This window comes from Tursiops truncatus, chromosome 8, assembly GCF_011762595.2.
Source record: "Tursiops truncatus isolate mTurTru1 chromosome 8, mTurTru1.mat.Y, whole genome shotgun sequence".
Lineage (NCBI taxonomy): Eukaryota > Metazoa > Chordata > Mammalia > Artiodactyla > Delphinidae > Tursiops > Tursiops truncatus.
The window spans coordinates 45,777,371-45,797,343 of record NC_047041.1 but is presented as its reverse complement, the minus strand read 5'-3'; the positions used below and the strand labels follow the sequence as shown (position 1 = coordinate 45,797,343).

The window sequence follows — 19,973 nt, the reverse complement described above, 5'->3', positions numbered from 1 at the left end:
TGTTTGGACTTCTTTTTTTAAAAAAAGAAAGAAAATAAAGCAAAATAATCTCTTAAGACAACCTAGTTAGCATCCATATAAGGAATTTTTTTTAGAATATTAATGTAGCGATTATCTTGTTAATAGGTGATGATAGATGATTTAAAGGATCTTTATAGAGTTCTTATAGACTCTTATTAAGATTAATAACAGGTTATTGCTAACATGACTAAGCTGTAAGAAGAATGGAAAGAAATTTATAAAAAATATAGTATTATAGAGTAAGCCCTCTGTATCTGTGGGTTCCACATCCACAGATTCAAACAAGTGTGGATCAGAAATATTCAGAAAAGAAAATTCCAGAAAGTTCCAAAAAGCAGAACTGGAATTTGCTTCGTGCTGGCACCTATTTATATAGCATTTACATTGTATTAGATGTCATAGTGGTCTAGAGATGACTTAAAGTATATGGGAGGATGTGTGACGCTATATGCGTACACTATGCCATTTTATATAAGCAACTTGAGCATCCTCAGATTTTGGTATCTGTGGGGAGTTCTGGAAGCAATCCCCGGCAGATACCAAGGGACAACTGTACATAATTGAATAAAGTGTATATATTATTAATTTTAGAATATGTGACGAAAAGGCCACTGTACATCAGAAAGTTAATATTTGATGAGCAATGTCCATGAGAAACTTATTAGGCAAATTTTAGATTTTCTTTTTTTTTTTAATTTAATTAATTTATTTATTCATTTTTGGCTGTGTTGGGTCTTCGTTGCTGCACGTGGGCTTTCTCTAGTTGTGGCGAGGAGGGGCTATTCTTCGTTGCGGTGCGCGGGCTTCTTATTGCAGTGGCTTCTCTTGTTGCAGAGCACCGGCTCTAGGCACATGGGCTTCAGTACTTGTGGCACACGGGCTTCAGTACTTGTGGCTCGCAGGCTCTAGAGCGCAGGCTCAGTAGTTGTAGCGCACGGGCTTTGTTGATCCGTGGCATGTGGGATCTTCCTGGACCAGGGCTCGAACCTGTGTCCCCTGCATTGGCAGGCGGATTCTTAACCACTGTGCCACCAGGGAAGTCCTAGATTTTCTTATATGTAATTAATAATGTTCTAAAACTATCCAAAGACTTTAAAGCTTTAAAAGAGGATAAACCACGGGAATTCCCTGATGGTCCAGTGGTTGGGACTCCCTGCCATAGGTCTGGGTTCATTCCCTGGTCAGGGAACTGGGATCCTGCAAGCCTTGTGGTGCAGCCAAAAAAAAAAAAAAGATAAACTACAATTTTAGGGAGTAGTTATACTTTACTGTGAGGCATTCAACTTTATTTACTTGGAAGAGTTGGTGCAATTACATGGATGAGATAAAAGTTGAAAACATTGGAAATAGAAACCATTATTATTACTGTAGTATTTAATATATTCTGAAAATTATGTAATGCATTAGGCTTTATAATAGCTTCCTTAAGTTTAAAGGAGCTCTTTTAAAGCAGTAGTTTCTGTAGCATCTTTGAGATACATTTGTGACTAAAATATGTTCAAAAGCTGAAGAGTGTGTTTCTACATTTGAGATAAAATTTACTGTATTTTTGTTTTCATTAGGTTACCTTATATGAATGTCACTCACAAGGAGAAATCCGGTTGTTGCAATCTTATGTGGATGCTGATGTATCCTTTCCTGGGTTTTCCATATTGTTGGCTAAAGAAATTGACTTTCAATAAGTACCCCAAAACTTTTGGAAATTAGTTCTCTAAAGTTATATTGTCCTTTCTTAACTTTAACCAATGCTATCTTTCACTGTCACCCAAAAGATTCCTAGTATCTAGTTTTCCTGATTCCTAGAAAGCCATTGTAGGGTGGATATGAAGGAGGACAGTGTGGGTATCTGGAGATGAGCATTGGAAATCCTGTAATAGAAAATGAAAGCAGAAACTTCCTGTTTCTTTGACCTTGCTTGGAATTTTATCATTTCAGGGCAGTTATATTGGTGAACTTGGGTTAATCAGAAGCTGTGCCTGGCAGTCATACCAAGTATTTGGTCATCAAAGCCTACAGAGAAAAAATAAACATGTGCAGTTTGTTTAGGAAATACTGTAAAACATGGGTTTATAAAGAAAAAGCTTTAAAAAGCCAAAGGGTACAACAGTCAGAGCTTGGTGATAAGATTTCTTCCAGATCCATTTGAAAAAGCTAGCAAATAAGAAAAAACAGGAACATTTAGTCTTCCCTTAGGTGATAAGAAAAAAAGTAACCTGTAGCCGTACTGGGAAGGTCTCACACAGGAAAAGGTGGAAAACTGAATAGTTATTGATCTTTATCTAGAGGCACGTAGAGTTACTGAGACAGAGCCAGGATCAGCAAATTAGAGCCTATAGAGCTGGCCACCTGTTTTTTGTTTGTTTGTTTGTTTTTGCAGTACGAGGGCCTCTCACTGTTGTGGCCTCTCCTGTTGTGGAGCACAGGCTCCGGATGCGCAGGCTCAGCGGCCATGGCTCATGGGCCCAGCCGCTCCGCAGCATGTGGGATCTTCCCGGACCAGGGCACGAACCTGTGTCCCCTGCATCGGCAGGCGGACTCTCAACCACTGCACCACCAGGGAAGCCCCTGGCCACCTATTTTGTAAATAAATTTTTATTTGGGACACAGCCATGCCCATTCATTTACACATTGGCTATGTCTGCTAAAAAGACAGGTAAATAGTTATGCAAACAGCAAAATAGTAATCAAAACTGAGTGGAAGGACTGGATTTGTTTCATCATTTGGTATAGATTTTAGACCTAAAATCTCCATTGGTTAAACCTGGTAGTGTAAAGAAAAATGGGAACTTCTTTGTTAAAAACTTCAGCAGTTCTTTGGAGGTTTTTGTGTATAGTATTGTGATCATTGATGTGTTTACTTTTCAAAAACAAATTATACTTCTTAACTGGCATTTCTTAGGCTGATGAGAACTTTTACACTTGTGCATGGACATATGATAGCAATACAAGCCATCCTCTGCTAGCTGTAGCTGGATCTAGAGGCATAATTAGGATAATTAATCCCATAACAATGCAGTGCATAAAGGTGGGTTTTCTTGTTAAATTATAGATCTGCTTTTTTTTTTGAATGCACACCTGCAAAAGCTTGTCATGTTGAATTTAAAACAGAGTCAATGTCTGTGCAATTTCTAATTTGGTTTGTACTTTGCCTATTGCTTCATTTAGACAAGTCTTTTGAGACCTTTGTCACATTTGGGTAATGCAAATTAAGGAATAAGTGAGAAAATTTTATCATTTGAACTATTTTCTTTTAAAATAATTTCTGTCCTTTTGTCTTGCTTTAGTCTGAGAGGCTTTAAATGAACAATAAGAAAAGAGTGAGCTCATTTTCCAAAATCCCCTAAATAGGGGGTGTAGAGTCAAGAGCACCTTGTAAAGAACTGAAAAGTGAAGCCTTGGAAGTTGATACTAAAAAAATTTCACAAATCACATTAACCTTGGGGGTACATTAGAATCACCTGATAATCGTTTAAACCCTTGCTGTGGCTCAGAATATCTGCAAATGGGACTTGAACATCTTTTATTTTTCCTTCAAGTTGGATGCTTTTAATATGCAGCCAAGGTTGAGAACCACTATTTCAAGTGAAACTATTTTTCCATTCTCCTAAGATTAATGAAAAAGAATTTATTGATTTTTATATGGAAGTTGAAGAAATGTTTTAAATTTATTATAGCACTATGTTGGCCATGGAAATGCTATCAATGAGCTGAAATTCCATCCAAGAGATCCAAATCTTCTCCTGTCAGTAAGTAAAGGTAAGAGAAGCAAATGTTTCTTTAGTTCGATTATTTGGGAGTGAGTATTTTATTTTAGGGACAAACTGTTCTAAGGAAAAAAGCCAAATTTAAAAAGAAGTAAGTTTTAGAAAAATCTTAGCCTACATTAGCATCTCCAAACCAAGAATTGGAGGGTGGGACCTTGAAATACACTGTTAACATACGATGTAAATAAAATAATTGGTACTGAGGATTAAATGTGTATTACCCTTATTTACCATATTGCATTATGATAGTTTTAGAACTTTATGTGCAATTGAATTTTCATATTAAGCTTCATTAATTTTAAGTGGCAGATCACCAAAGTTATGACATTTTTAATAGTTTGAAGGTAGTTTTGCAAATCATCTTACCATTCTTTCCAATCATGTAGTAAGAAATAATGCATCTGAAGATCGATATTGCTTTCTTTTGACTCTCTCTATGTAAAACTTTTGTTTTATAAAGGACTCCCTGTAGAATTCCTTAAAATGCTAAGTTATCCAGTGTAAGCTCTTTGAAATTTTTCCCTTATTTATAAAGAGAAAGCATTGCTTTGCTCTGTATGGCTGTGTCGGCATTATAAGTTTATTCTGGGTTCAGACAGTGCTCTTAATCATTCTTAATCATTTCTGAGCTCTCTAAAATGATTTGGGTTGTTCTTATCTCTACATTCTGTTTTCGATTGCCCTTTCTCGTTTCATTTCTACATTATTATTCTAGTCAAGTTTATTCTTTTAAACTTGTCACACTGATAACCTAACCCCCACAGTCTGCTCATATTAAAAGATGTTCTCAAATTAAAACTCTTACATGAAACATGTTTCAGTATGATTTTTCTTTAACTATCAGGCTTGTTTAGAAATAGACACCTAAGAAGAGAGCTAATAACTTTTTCTCTTCTTTTAATAACATTAGCTGGGCTCAGGTATTCCTTTACAAGTAACATAGGCCATAATGTGTTACTTGTTCTTAGTGTCACAACTTTTTAACCCTGTTCTTCCCCCACTGTGTCAGTAAGAGCATTTTTCAGACAGCTTTTCAAAATGAATAGGAATTTTTCCATAAGTAATGCTCAAGGAAGGAAAAGACAACCTATAGAAAAGGAAAAAATATTTGCAAATTATGTATCTAATAAGGGACTTGTAACAAGAGGTCATACAGCTCAGTAATAAAAAGACAACCAGATTAAAAACAGCCAAAGGTTTTGAATAGACATCTTTCCAAAGAACTTGCACAAATGTCCAATAAGCACATAGAAAGGCACTCAGCATTATTAATCATTAGGGAAATGCAAATCAAAAACACAGTGATACAGGCGAATTCTATCAAACATTTAGAGAAGAGCTAACACCTATCCTTCTCATACTCTTCCAAAATATAGCAGAGGGAGGAACACTCCCAAACTCATTCTACAAGGCCACCAATCATCCTGATACCAAAACCAAAGATGTCACAACAAAAGAAAACTACAGGCCAATATCTCTGATGAACAAAGATGCAAAAATCCTCAACAAAATACTAGCAGACAGAATCCAACAGCACATTAAAAGGATTATACACCATGATCAAGTGGGGTTTATCCCAGGAATGCAAGAATTCTTCAATATACACAAATCAATCAATGTGATACACCATATTAACAAATTGAAGGAGAGAAACCATATGATAATCTCAATAGATGCAGAAAAAGCTTTTGGGTTTGACAAAATTCAACATGCATTTATGATAAAAATTCTCCAGAAAGTGGGCATAGAGGGAACCTACCTCAACATAATAAAGGCCATATATGACAAACCCACATCCAACATCATTCTCAATGGTGAAAAACTGAAACCATTTCCTCTAAGATCAGGAACAAGATAAGGTTGCCCAGTCTCACCACTATTATTCAACATAGTTTTTGGAAGTTTTAGCCACAGCAATCAGAAGAAAAAGAAATATAAATCAGAAAAGAAGAAGTAAAACTGTCACTGTTTGCAGATCACATGATACTATACATAGAGAATCCTAAAGATGCTACCAGAAAACTACTAGAGCTAATCAATGAATTTGGTAGAGTAGCAGGATACAGAATTAATGCACAGAAATCTCTTGCATTCCTATACACTAATGATGAAAAATCTGAAAGAGAAATTAAGGAAACACTCCCATTTACCATTGCAACAAAAAGAATAAAATAACCTAGGAATAAACCTACCTAAGGAGACAAAAGAACTGTATGTGTAAAACTGTAAGACACCGATGAAAGAAAGATGACACAAACAGGTGGAGAGATATCCTATGTTCTTGGATTGGAAGAATCAACATTGTGAAAATGACTATACTACCCAAAGCAATCTACAGATTCAGTGCAATCCCTATCAAACTAACAATGGCATTTTTCACAGAACTAGAACAATAAATTTCTGAATTTGTATGGAAACAAAAAAGACCCCAAATAGCCGAAGCAATCTTGAGAAAGCAAACTGGAGCTGGAGGAATCAGGCTCCCTGACTTCAGATTGTACTACAAAGCTACAGTAATCAAGACAGTATGGTACTGGCACAAAAACAGAAATATAGATCAATGGAACAGGATAGAAAGCCCAGGGATAAACCCACGCACCTATGGTTACTTTATCTTTGATAAAGGAGGCAAGAACATATAATGGGGAAAAGACAGCCTCTTCAATAAGTGGTGCTGGGAAAACTGGGCAGCTACATGTAAAAGAATGAAATTAGAACACTGCCTAACACCATACACAAAAATAAACTCAAAATGGATTAAAGACCTAAATGTAAGGCCAGACACTATAAAACTCTAGAGGAAAACATAGGCAGAACACTATGACGTAAATCACAGCAAGATCCTTTTTGACCCACCTCCTAGCGAAATGGAAATAAAAACAAAAATAAACAAATGGGACCTAATGAAACAGAAGCTTTTGCACAGCAAAGGAAGCCATAAACAAGACGAAAAGACAACCCTTAGAATGGGAGAAAATATTTGCAAGGGAGAAAATATTTGCAAACGAAATAACTTACAAAGGATTAATCTCCAAAATATCCAAGCAGCTCATGCAGCTCAATATCAAAAAAACCCAACCCAATCCAAAAGTGGGCAGAAGACCTAAATAGACATTTCTCCAAAGAAGATACACAGATTGCCAACAAACACATGAAAGGATTCTCAGCATCGCTAATCATTAGAGAAATGCAAGTCAAAATTACAATGAGGTATCACCTCAAACCGGTCAGTATGGCCATCATCAAAAAATCTACAAACAATAAATGCTGGAGAGGGTGTGGAGAAAAGGGAACCCTCTTGCACTGTTGGTGCGAATGTAAATTGATACAGTCACTCTGGAGAACAGTATGGATATTTCCTAAAAAACTAAAAATAGAACTACCATATGACCCAGCAATCCCACTACTGGGCATATACCCTGAGAAAACCATAATTCAAAAAGAGTCATGTACCACAATGTTCATTGCAACACTGTTTACAATAGCAAGGACATGGAAGCAACCTAAGTGTCCGTCGACAGATGAATGGATAAAGAAGATGTGGCACGTATATACAATGGAATATTACTCAGACATAAAAAGAAACGAAATTGAGTTATTTGTAGTGAGGTGGATGGACCTAGAGTCTGTCATACAAAGTGAGGTAAGTCAGAAAGAGAAAAACATACCGTATGCTAACACATATATATGGAATCTAAAAAAAAAAAAAGGTTCTGATGAACCTAGAGCAGGACAGGAATAAAGAAACAGATGTAGAGAATGGACTTGAGGACACGGGGAGGGGGAAGAGTAAGCTGGGATGAAGTGGGAGAGTAGCATTGACATATGTACACTGCCAAATGTAAAATAGATAGCTAGTGGGAAGCAGCTGCAAGGCACAGGGAGATCAGCTCGGTGCTTTGCGACCACCTAGAGGGGTGGGATAGGGAGGGTGGGAGGGAGACGCAAGAGGAAGGGGATATGGGGCCATACGTATGCATATAGCTGATTCACTTTGTTTTATAGCAGAAACTAACACAACACTGAAAAGCAATTATACTCCAATAAAGATGTTAATAAAAAAATACCACTTCATGCCTACTAGGATGACTGTAATCAAAAAGACAATAAAATATGTTGATTAGGATATGGAGCAATTGGAACCCCCCTCATCCATTGCTGGTGGGAATGTAAAATGTAAGGACATTGGAAAACAGTCTGGCAGTCCAAAAATGTTGAACATAGAATTACCACTCCTAGGTGTGTATGTCTTCAAGAAAAATGAAAATATGTCTGCACAAAAACTTGGACACAAATTGGAATCAAGAAATCATTTTTGTAGCAATGTTAATTTCCACTACTAACACAATATATTACTGCCTCTTAGTGTTACCTATGTAATATGTCAATATTCATGTGCAGTATGGACATTGCTATATTTCAAGCTATATTTATGAGTATTGCTGTCTATTTTATTGCTGATGTTTAGTGGAAAATTAGATTGCTCAAATTACAGTTAATAGCATGTTTGTAAGGTCTATAATACTCTAAAATTATGTCACTGTGAATGTTTCAATCCTATTTTGGGATTTACTATAGAAATCTTATAATTTGTCCTCTTCAGTTTGTAAATGTGGATATGGTAGAGAGAAAAGCTAGTACCTTGTTCTATGGCATATGCAATAATCAAATTTAGGACCAGAGAAATATTTCTTTCTTATCTTGAAAGTATGAGCTCATACCTAGTTAAATCTACAGGTGATATAAATATTTTAAGTTCCTATATGGTATGGATTCCTCCTTAATCTTTACTGTGAGTAAGCTTAGTCCAAACTTTGGTAGCTTTTTCTTCTTTAAAGAGCTTTTGAAAGTCCACAGTAAATGAATGATAAAAGTTCATATTAATTTTTTTATGTCTGTACTAGATCATGCTTTACGATTATGGAATATCCAAACGGACACTCTGGTGGCAATATTTGGAGGTGTAGAAGGGCACAGAGATGAAGTTCTAAGTGCTGTAAGTTGAAAGCTACAGGGCAGTGACCTTCAGGTGTACAAAGCTGTGAACAATACCCATAGAACTCTTTCCTTGTAAGAAAGCATGTGGTTTGTTTCACCTAGTCTGGCAGACAGTTATTTCATTTACTTGTGACAGAGAAGGTTTTAACTTACAGATGAAGAAGTAAAGCAAAAAGCCTCTTTGTGTTTTATCTGTACTCTGCCTGGATTCTCATGAACAAATACTATGAACTTGTTCTTTTCCTTTTTTAATCTAAAATCACCAAGTTAACTTTTGTTGTTTCTCAGTTATTAAAGGAAAAGGTTAACCTACTTGGCAATTAAGAAACTTTTTCATCTTTTATTTGAAGTTGAAATATAAGTTACTCATTTCTAGGAAGTGTTGTTCACACTGAGTTTTAGATAACTCTTCCCTTTGATGGCATGATGTTATCTTTATACTTATGTATTATAATCTATTGATCTATTGTAATGATATAAATGTTTTTAGTCAAGTTTCAGATTTTTATGTTATTTCAGATTTACTTGTGTTTCGTGTAGAGCTTACTTATTTAGTAGTCTTATAGCTCATTTCTTTTCTTTTTTTTTAAAACTATTTAAAGGGGCACCATATTTTGAAGCATGTGACATTTTAATTGGAGGTACTAACTATTCCTATAGTTAGGGTTTGTATACTTTTGTGAGAATTATACCTACCTTAAAGGATTTTCTAGAACTTGCAACTTGGATTTTCTAGAAGTTGCAATAGCAATCTCCACCTGGTTCTATGTGTGAAAAGACTACTGTCCTTCGTTAAAGACTAATGAGAGCTCCTGGCTCTAAGGGTGTCTTGTTGCTGTTGACAGTGAGGTTATTAGGAAAAGAGCAGCTACAAGACTTGTGGATTCAATAAACACCAAACCTAAAGTTCTCAGGCTGTGTAAAACAATGTTCATGATTAATTTAAAGGTTGGATTAACAGAATATCTAGTTTAGTGAGGAAAATACTCTCCTTAAATAGAACTCTCTACTGTTATTTCTCTGAATGAGAGCAGGAGTCTGTATCTCTTCTCTGTAACAATAGGAGTTCACTGCTAGAAGGATTGATGTGTGAGATTTTCCTTAACAAATGTATGTACCATGTGCTAAATTAAATATCATCTCTGTGCCTCAGTGTCTCATCTATGTAACGAGGTGGAATAAGGTTATAATGGATGATCTGTTAGGAGCTTAGTAAAAATTAGTAAACAGCAAATGAAAAAGTTTAAATATGGTATTTCCTTTTTTAGACATTTTTTCCTTTATTCTTTTAAAAAGTGAACTCTAAAACCAAGGTACCTGAAGTCTTGTGACTTAGGTGTACAAATAAAGTAAAATTTCAATTGTTTAAGGACTCATAATTTCACATACAGATGTCAGTTTCATTGCTTGATCAGGGTTAGACAAAGAAAAGTAACATAACCATTTAGGTTTTTGTGTCATAGAATAATTGTTTTACCTCATCATTCAATTCATCTTCAAAATCAAGCAAAGGAAATATTTGAATAAAGATAATTGAATAGATAAAATTAAATTCAGTTTACTTTTTTGCCTTCCGTATTGTATAAGCTCATATACTGTGGTGGTGACACATCAGTTAAAATAAATCTCAAAAGCAGTAAAAACTTTGTGGCTTATGGCCTACATATATGAAACCCAAAATGTTAGTATGGTGGTTTGAAATACAATTTTCACAATACTGGACATCAGATGAAAATTAGATAGCATAATTTGGGGAAATAATTTATATATTTAATTTAAGCTTTTCTGTTTTACATACAGGATTATGATCTTTTGGGTGAAAAAATAATGTCCTGTGGTATGGATCACTCTCTTAAACTTTGGAGGATCAATTCAAAGAGAATGATGAATGCAATTAAGGAATCTTATGATTATAATCCAAATAAAACTAACAGGTAACAGTTGTAGTGCTTAAAACAATTTGCTATCTCATGCTGTTGAATAGCGTTTCACTTTTTCCAAAATTATTGTATAAGTCTCCAACACTGATTTTAGAATCCCCTTTTAATAACTTTAAGGTATAACTTACATGCCATAAAATTCACTGATTTTAAATGGAAGGCCTTTATTTTTGTCTATATGTTTGTGGCTTATTTTTCAAAATCCCTTTCAGTTGTATTTTTATCTTAATTTAGTAGCACATTTCACTTATTTTTATTTAGGTATGCATGTGCTAATGTTATTAGCACTGCTTGTCAATACTCTAAGTTCTAATTCAAGACAGTAATGGAAGAGCTTTATTTTCAGTCCTTAAATTTCATATGCCTTGAAACTATTATATTGATTATGTTTCTAAGAAAATAAATTATTTGAAAACTCACACATCTGTGGAAGATGATTGTATAAACAGAAGAAGTAAATCATAATTTTAAATTGGGTTCTTAGCTTTAATTCATGATAAAATAATGCTTTCCTTTAAGTGATACTCACTTCATTAAATGGAGAAAATTCAAAAGCAGGAGATTTGAACCAAGGGGAGGGACTAGCTGTGGGAACTTGGCAGTTTTCTTAGTATAGTTTTGAAAAACCTCAACTCTTAATTCATTTACTATCTTTTTCAGAATCTTATCAAGCTATTATTAACACTTTCACTGTGACTATCATATGTTTGTAAATGTTAACTTTGTTTGCACTTTTCATTTTAGCAGAGTTAATTTTCTGGTTATCAAGCCAGATTATTAATAGATTGGTAGTTGAATTTGTAATTATCAGTAAATATTTTAATAGACATGCATCAGATCTCAAGCCTCTAAGAATTAGTATGACTTTCGATTTTTATTTTAAAACACCAGGGCTTAGTGTAATATTCAGTTTATGTTTTTATATTTTCTAGAGCTCTGAAATAAATAGAAGTTATACTTTACAGCTTACAGAAAATAACAGTGAATTATGCTGATCTTCTTGAGAGAGGTTTAACCATAGATTATAATACATATTTGGCTGAAAAGTAATTAATAAAATTATAGCAGTTAAGAATTTATATCAGATCATTAATAGCGTTTTAATGTTTTAATAAAGAAAAAATCCAGGAGTTCCCTGGTGGCCTGGTGGTTAGGATTCCAGGCTTTCACTGTCGTGGCCTAGGTTCAATCCCTGGTTGAGGAACTGAGATCCTGCAAACCGCAAAAAAAAAAAAAAAAGAAAAAAAGAAAAGAAAAGATCCTAGAATTTGAATTGGAAAGAGTATTTGAAATGATTCAGCCCAACATCCTTTTTACATATGAGGGAAAAGCAAAGAGAGGACATGTGAGTTGCCCAAGACACAACTAATTCATGGTATATGATACTTCTGCAGTTACTTCAGTTTAAAAACTGAATCAGGGGCTTCCCTGGTGGCGCAGTGGTTGAGAATCTGCCTGCCAATGCAGGGGACACGGGTTTGAGAACTGGTCCGGGAGGATCCCACATGCCGTGGAGCAAGTAAGCCCGTGAGCCACAACAGCTGAGCCTGCACTCTAGAGCCCACGAGCCACAACTACTGAGCCCGTGTGCCACAATGCCTGATGCCCACACACCTAGAGCCCGTGCTCCGCAACAAAAGGAGCCACCACAATGAGAAGCCCATGCACTGCAATGAAGAGTAGCCTCTGCTCATCGCAACCAGAGAAGAGCCCGCGTACAGCAGCGAAGACCCAATGCAGCCAAAAATAAAATAAAAATAAATAAATAAAACTGAATCACTTACTAGATTAGAAATATTAGGTATACATTTAATTAACTTCAGAATTGGTAGCAACTTCTCTAGTTTATGGTCTTCTCACAAATATCTTTAAGGAAAAGTTGCGCCATATTTTACTTTTCTAAATACAGGAGAAGTTCTAACTAATAAATGTCAAATTGTTGTCAGATATCATCTTCAGAAATTGTTCTAGGAAGGATTCTCACCTAACTTTACCTTTAGCAGACTTTGAAATGATGTCATTGTTCCTAAAAGATAATTATCTTTTGAAATAATCTAGATGTGTTTACTTTCATAGACCATTAATGCTTAATTTTAGAGGATTGAGTAGGTAGCTTAGTATTTTCTATGAGAAATTTCCAGCTCTGTAATCAAGTGTCTTTGGTTATTGGTTAGATAGCCAGAATTGAAGTGATTAATTTTGGCCTATATGTAGTAAGGCAGGAAGCTGCAATTTTTATAAATGAAATTTCATAGGATGAATACAAAATTCAGTTGAGAGCTAATAATGGAGTAAATGTAGAAACAAAAATGAAATGAGATTTTAGCTCTGAGTAAACAGATAAGAAGGTATTTAGTTTTGTAGAAACAAAGAAGAATTAGTATTCATATATTTTATTTTTCAAAGTTTTATAAATCCAAAAAGGAAAATTAGTGAGCTTTTGCTACACGTTTTTCTCTTAACTTTTGATATTTCCATTTCAGGCCATTTATTTCTCAGAAAATTCATTTTCCTGACTTTTCTACCAGAGACATACATAGAAATTATGTCGATTGTGTGCGATGGTTAGGTGATTTGATACTTTCCAAGGTATGGTAACTGCTGTTAAGCTGTATTTCCATTGTTTGTGTGAGTTGGAACTTTGCAGGGAGCACAGTTTTTTATGCAGTTGGTAAATTGGATAACAGATGGGAAATTGCTTTTTTTTTTTTTTAAGTCTTATGATAACTTTGAAAGATTTGGAAATTTGTTTTAGGCATAAAACATCCTGATGAATTATAATTTGTGTTCCAATAAGATGAAAAATGTTACCTTGCAAGTTGATACTGTTCTCTGATATCCAGTGTTACTGTAAAATAACCAATATCTAAAGCCAGTAGTGTGGTTGTTTTTTGTTGTTGTTAATGTTTGTGTTCATTTCAGTAAACTTACATGTACAAAAACAGATGGATGGAGTTGGTTCATGGGATGTAGTTTGCCAACCCCTGCTCTAGTATGTTGATACATATGTTTATATATATATATTTTACTGATAATTTAGAGAAGTTGGTGGTGATGTCATCTGAACATTTAGGATTGTCAAATTTGGAGAAACTGCTATCTAGTTTCTTTTCTTGATACAGGTTTCAGGGCATTTCACATTTTCTTGGGCAGAGCCTGATTTATTTTTTCCTTGGCCATGAGGGTATAGTTTTACCTTTCTATTTTTTAACTTTTGATCTTGAAATTAGATTCACAGGAAGTTTCAAAGACAGTTCAGAGAGGTCCCATATTGCCCTTCACCCAATTTCCCCCATTGGTTATTACATCTTACATAGCTATAATACAATATCAAATCCAGGAAATTGACATTGTACAATGTGCGTGTGTAGTTCTATGTCATTTTATCACATGTGATTTTGTCATTTCAAGAATGTTATGGTATGGGACCTTTTAAGATTTTTTTTTTCACTCAGTGTAATGCCATCCAAGTTGTTGTGTGTATCAATAGGTCTCCCTTTTTACTGCTGAGTAGTATCCCATGGAATGGGTGTACCACAGTTTATTTAACCTTATGCATCTATTGTAGGATATTTTGATCCTTTCTAGTTTGGGCCTATTACAAATAAAGCTGCTATTGAACAATCGTGTATAGGTTTTTGTGTGGACTTACTTAAGTTTTCACTTCTCTAGGATAAATGCCTAGAAGAGCAATTGCTAGGTCATGGTTAAGTTCGTTTAGTTTTTTAAGAACCTGCCAAACTATTTTCCAGAGTGGCCGTGCCATTTTACATTCCCACCAGCAATGTATGAAAGATCCAGTGTCTTCGAATCTTCGCCGGCATTTGGTATTGTCACTATTTTTTATTTTAGCTGTTCTGATAGGTGTGTAGTGATACATCATCGTGGTCTTAATTTGCATTTCCCTGATGGTTAGTGGTGTTGAACATCTTTTTCATGTGCTTATTTACCATCCATATATCCTTTCAATGATGTCTCTTCATATCTTCTCATTTTCTGATTGGATTGGTTTTTGTTTTGTTTTGTTTTTTACTGTGTTGAGTTTTGAGAGTTCTTCATATATTCTAAATATAAATCCTATGTCAGATAAATAGTTTGCAAATATTTTCTTCCAGTCTGTAGCTTGTCTTTTCATCCTCTTAACAGGGTCTTTTACAAATGTTTTTAATTTTGATAAAGTTCAATTAATTTATTGATTTTTTTAAAAAATTATTATTTTATGGATCATGCTTTTGATATTGTGTTTAAACGCTCTTCACTGAGCCCTAGGTCCTAAAGATTTTCTCCTGTGTTTCCTTCAAAAAGTATTGTAATGGTTTATGTTAAATTTAGTGGTCCATTTTAAGTTAATTTTTGTATGAGGTTTAGGTAGAAAGTTCATTTTTTGCCTATAGTTATCCAGTTGTTCCAGCTCCATTTGTTGAAAGCCTATCTTTCCTCCTTTGAATTGCTTTTGTACTTTTTTCAAAATTGTTTGGCCATACTTGTATGAGGCTGATTCTGGTTTTTCTATTCTGTTCCCTCTACCAGTACTACATACACAGGCTCGGTTACTCTAGCTCTATAATTAGTCTTGGAGTTGGTAGAGTGATTTCTTCCACTTTATTCTTTTTCAGTATTATTTTAGCTATTCTAGTTGCTTTGTCTTTCCATATAAATTTTAGAATAATCTTGTCTACATTTACTAAAAATCTCGCTGGGCTTTTTTTTGGGGGGCAGGGAGATTTTGATTGGAATTGTGTTAAACCTGTATATCAGTTTGGTGGGGAATTAATATCTTTACTCTGCTTAGTCTTCTGGTCCTTGACTATGGTATGTCTCTCCATTTAGAGTGACTGTAATAAATGGTATTTCTGATTTCCATTTCTTTGTGTTCATTGCTAGTAGATAGAAATAAATTGATTTTTGTGTATTAATCTTGAATCCTTCAATCTGTTTGAACTACTTATAGTTCAGGAAGGTTTTTGTTTGTTTTTGGTTAATTACATGGGATTTTCTACATAGATCATAATTTCATCTGCAAATAAGGACAGTTTTTATATCTTCCTTTCTGAACTGTATTTTTCTTAATTTCCTTTTCTTGTCTTATTTCACTGGTAAGCTTCTAGTCCTGTGTTGAATAGCTGTGTTAAGAGCAGACATCCTAGGCTTGTTTCTGATGTTAAAGGGGAAAAGAATTCAGTCTTTCACAATTTTGTAGATGTTCTTTATCAAGTTGAGAGCTTTCCTTCTGCCTAATTTTTTCAGAGTTTTATCATGAATGGGTGTTAAATTTTGTCAAATGCTTCTTCTGCATCAACTGATATGATCACTGGTTTTTCTTTTTTAGCCTGTTAATGCAGTGGATTGCACTGATTGTTTCTGAATATTGTATCACTGGAATAAGCTTACTTGGTCTTGCTGTATAATTCTTTTTATATGTTACTGAATTCTATTTGATAATATTTTGTTAAAGATTTTATATGTATTAATGAGATATGATATTGGTCTGAAGTTTTCTTATTTATATTGCCTTTGTCTGGTTTTGGTATCAATAATACTGTCCCCTAGGCCTAGAAATTTTTGAGGAGGAGTTTAAAAATTAAACACTCAGTTTCCTTAAAAGTGAAAAGGTTATTCGAATGAACTGTTTCATATTGAGTGAATTGTGGTAGTTTGTGCTATTTGAGGAGTTGATCCATTCCATCTAGTATAAAATTTATGTGTGGAGAGTTGTTTGTAGTATTCTCTTATTATCCTTTTGATATCTGCAAGGTCTCTAGTGATAGCCCCTGTTTCATTCCTGAAGTTAGTAATTTATATCTTCTCTTCTGTCAGTCTTTTTAAGGGTTTGTCAAATTTTCTTCTGTTATCTCCTGTCTTCCTTCTTTCCTTTAGTTTGCCGTGAGTTGTTTTTGTTCTTCTATTTTTACGACGGGAGCTTAGATTATTTAGTTGAGACTTTTCTGATGTAAGCATTTAGTGCTATAAATTTCCCTGTCAGCACTGCTTTAGCTTCATCTCACAAAAATTTTGATATGAAGTGTGTTGTGTAGTTTCTAGGTGCTAGGAAATTTTCTTGTTGTCGTTCTCTTATTGATTCTAGTTTGATTCCATTTTGGTCAGAATATACTCTTTATGATTTTGATTCTTTTAAATTTTTTGAGATTTGTTTTATGACCCTGTTTTGGGTATGTTCCATGGGAGCTTGAAAAGAATGTATATTCTGCTGTTCAGTGGAGTGTTCTATAAATGTCAGTTAGATCCTGTCAGTTGACAGTGTGGTTGAATTCTTCTATGTCTTTGTTGATTTTCTGTCCACTGTTTTGTCTAATAATTAATAAATTATTGAGAAATAAGTGTTGAAGTCTTCAACTATAATTGTGGCTTTTTCCCTTTCTCCTTTTAGTTCTGTTACATTTTGCAGCTCTGTTGGTTGGTGTATACACATTTGGTATTGCTTTGTCTTGGTAGCTTGACCCTCTTATCATTATGTAAGGTCCATCTCTGTCTCTGGTAAAGTTTTTGCTTGATGGATCCTTTGTCTTACAGTAGTAGAGCCATTCCTGCTTTCCTTTAATTAATGGTATATCTTTTTCAAACCTCTGTTGTTGTCGTTTATTTATTTTTGACTGCCTCTGGTCTTGGTTGCTGTGCCTGGGCTTTTTCTAGTTGCAGCGAATGGGGGCTCCTCTTCATTGCAGTGCATGGGCTTCTCTTTGCAGAGGCTTCTTTTGTTGCAGAGCATGGGCTCTAGGGTGTATGGGCTTCAGTAGTTGTGGCACATGGGCTCAGTAGTTGTGGCTCACGGGTTCTAGAGTGCAGGCTCAGTAGTTGTGGCGCACGGGCTTAGTTGCTCTGCAGCATGTGGGATCTTCCCGGACCAGGGCTCGAACCTGTGTTCTCTGCATTGGCAGGTGGATTCTTAACCACTGCACCACCAGGCAAGTCCCATCTTTTTCAAACCTTTTACCTTTAATCTACCTGTATTGTTACACCTGAAGTGAGTTTCTTTTTTTTTTTTGCGGTACGCGGGCCTCTCACTGTTGTGGCCTCTCCCGTTGCGGAGCACAGGCTCCAGACACTCAGGCTCAGCAGCCATGGCTCACAGGCCCAGCCGCTCCGCAGCATGTGGGATCCTCCCGGACCGGGTCACAAACCCGTGTCCCCTGCATCGGCAGGCGGACTCTCAACCACTGCGCCACCAGGGAAGCCCCGAAGTGAGTTTCTTAACGATAGCATATAGTTGGGTCATATTTTTTTAATTCACTTTGCCAAACTGTCTTTTAGCTAGTATATTCAGACCATTTATATTTGAGCCTTAACTTACCAATTATTACATTATGTTTACTATTTAATTTTTTTTCATTCTTTTCATTTCTCTGGGTTTTTTCGCTTATGTGCACATACTTTAGAATTCCAATTTGATGTATCTATACTACTTTTGAGTATATTTCTTTGTGTAGCTTTTTTGGCATTTGCTCTGGGTGTTACTATATATATATATATATATATATATATATATATATGTATATATGTATGTATATGATATATATGTGATCAGTCAGTATATCAGCATTTTACCACTTCAAGTGAAGTATAGGAAGCTTACCTCTCTCTTTCTCCTCCACTTATAGTTGTCTCAAATATTCCCTTTACAATTGAGAACTTCATCAAAGAGTATTACAATTTTTGCTTCAACTGCCAAACAGAATTTTAAAACTCAAGAAGAAGAAGAATGTTGTGTTTACTCATTATGCTTTTTCTGTTGTTCATTCCTCCTTTCTGATATTCCAAGATTCCTTCTTATATCATTTCCTTTCTGTTCATCAAACTTCCTGTAGCCATTCTTTTAGAATGGTGACAAATTCTTTTAGTTTTTCTTAGTCTGAGGATGTCCTCATTTCCCCTTCATTCCTGAAGCATATATTCACTGAATATAGGATTTTGTGTTGATGGTTCTTTTCTTTAAACATTTGAAAAATGTTGTTCCCCCTCTTTCTGGTCTCTGTCATTTGTAATGAGACATCTGCCATCATTGAATTGTTTTTTTTCCTATAGGTAAGGTGTTCTTTCTGTCTTAACTGCTTTCGGGATTTTTTTTTCTTTGTCTTTAGTTTTCAGAAGTTTGAATGCGATATGCCTGATATTGATTTCTTTGAGTTTATCTTTTTTGGCGTTCACTCACCATCTCTAATCTAGTAGGTTTGTCTTTGGGGACATAATTTGTCCCAAAATTGGGAACTTTTCAGCCATTATTCAGATTCTTATTTAGCCCCACTTTCTTCCCCCTCTCCTTTAGGAACTCTAATGATGTGAATATTATGTTTTTTGTTTGGTCCCTGAGACGCTGTTATTTAGTAAGTCTGTTTTCTTTCGTTCAAATTGGGTAATTTCTATGTTCTAACTTTAAATTTACTGACTCTTTCATCTCTCTTTTTTTGCTGGTGAGCCCTTCAGTTGTTTTTTATTTTAGCTATAGTTTTTTTAGTTCTAAAATTTACATGTGATTCTTATCTTTTATTTCTTTGCTGAGACTTTTTTTATTGTTTTAAATGTGTTTGTAATTTCACATTGAAGCATTTTTATGGTAGCTGCTTTAAAATCCTTGTCAGATAGTTCTAACATCTATGTCATCTCAGTGTTGGTACCTCTTGATAATCTTTTCTCATTAAAGTTGAGATTTTTACATTTCTTGGTATGACAAGTGAATTTTGATTAAGATATCGATATTTTGGTTACTGTTACAAAACTCTGGATCTTACTGATATTTAAGCAGGCTTCCTTTGATAAATTTTCAGCTGGGGAAGGGGAGTGCTGCTTCATTATTGGCAGGTGGCAAGGGAAGTTCAGGTTCCCCACTTGGTTGACTTGGTGATTTTGTCTCTTTACTACTGGGGTGGGAGTTCAGGCTTTTCAGTGGGCCTCAGGTGATAGCACCCTGGCAAGAGGGGTTGGGAGGCCTCAGTACTGCTCCCCGAGTGTCTCCACTGACACTGAGAGTGGTGGGTGGTTGTGAACATTCTGACTCTCTGCTAGGCTTCCTCTAATACCACCCCAGGCAGAGGGTGAGGAGGAGAGTCACCTCATTACCATGAGGGGTAGGGAGGAGTCAGGGTGTTACGTACTTGAAGTGTTTAGTTATCACCTGAGAAGGGACCCCACTGGGACTTTGCTGGTCTACATGTGTGGATGGGTCCACTGTTTTTTCTGTGGTATTAAGGGTTTACCTAAAAATTTTCTCTCATGCTAGGTTGCCACTTTCCTGGTC

The 19,973-nt window shown here is 35.2% G+C and overlaps 1 protein-coding gene across 5 annotated transcripts in view; it reads left to right on the top strand.

Annotated features, from left to right (window-relative positions):
• The window catches only part of EED (embryonic ectoderm development), a 33,559-nt gene that overhangs the window by 9,941 nt on the left and 3,645 nt on the right, over nucleotides 1-19,973 (top strand). For 3 of the 5 annotated variants that reach the window (XM_073808339.1, XM_019948758.3, XM_019948757.3), the window contains 7 exons: nucleotides 1,584-1,649; nucleotides 2,921-3,046; nucleotides 3,696-3,777; nucleotides 8,690-8,781; nucleotides 10,584-10,717; nucleotides 13,207-13,312; nucleotides 14,476-14,550. In XM_073808339.1, coding sequence (XP_073664440.1) covers nucleotides 1,584-1,649; nucleotides 2,921-3,046; nucleotides 3,696-3,777; nucleotides 8,690-8,781; nucleotides 10,584-10,717; nucleotides 13,207-13,312; nucleotides 14,476-14,550 — 681 coding nt within the window. The remainder of the gene's footprint in view (nucleotides 1-1,583; nucleotides 1,650-2,920; nucleotides 3,047-3,695; nucleotides 3,778-8,689; nucleotides 8,782-10,583; nucleotides 10,718-13,206; nucleotides 13,313-14,475; nucleotides 14,551-19,973) is intronic. The other 2 variants (XM_019948759.3, XM_019948760.3) reach the window with 2 other exon arrangements.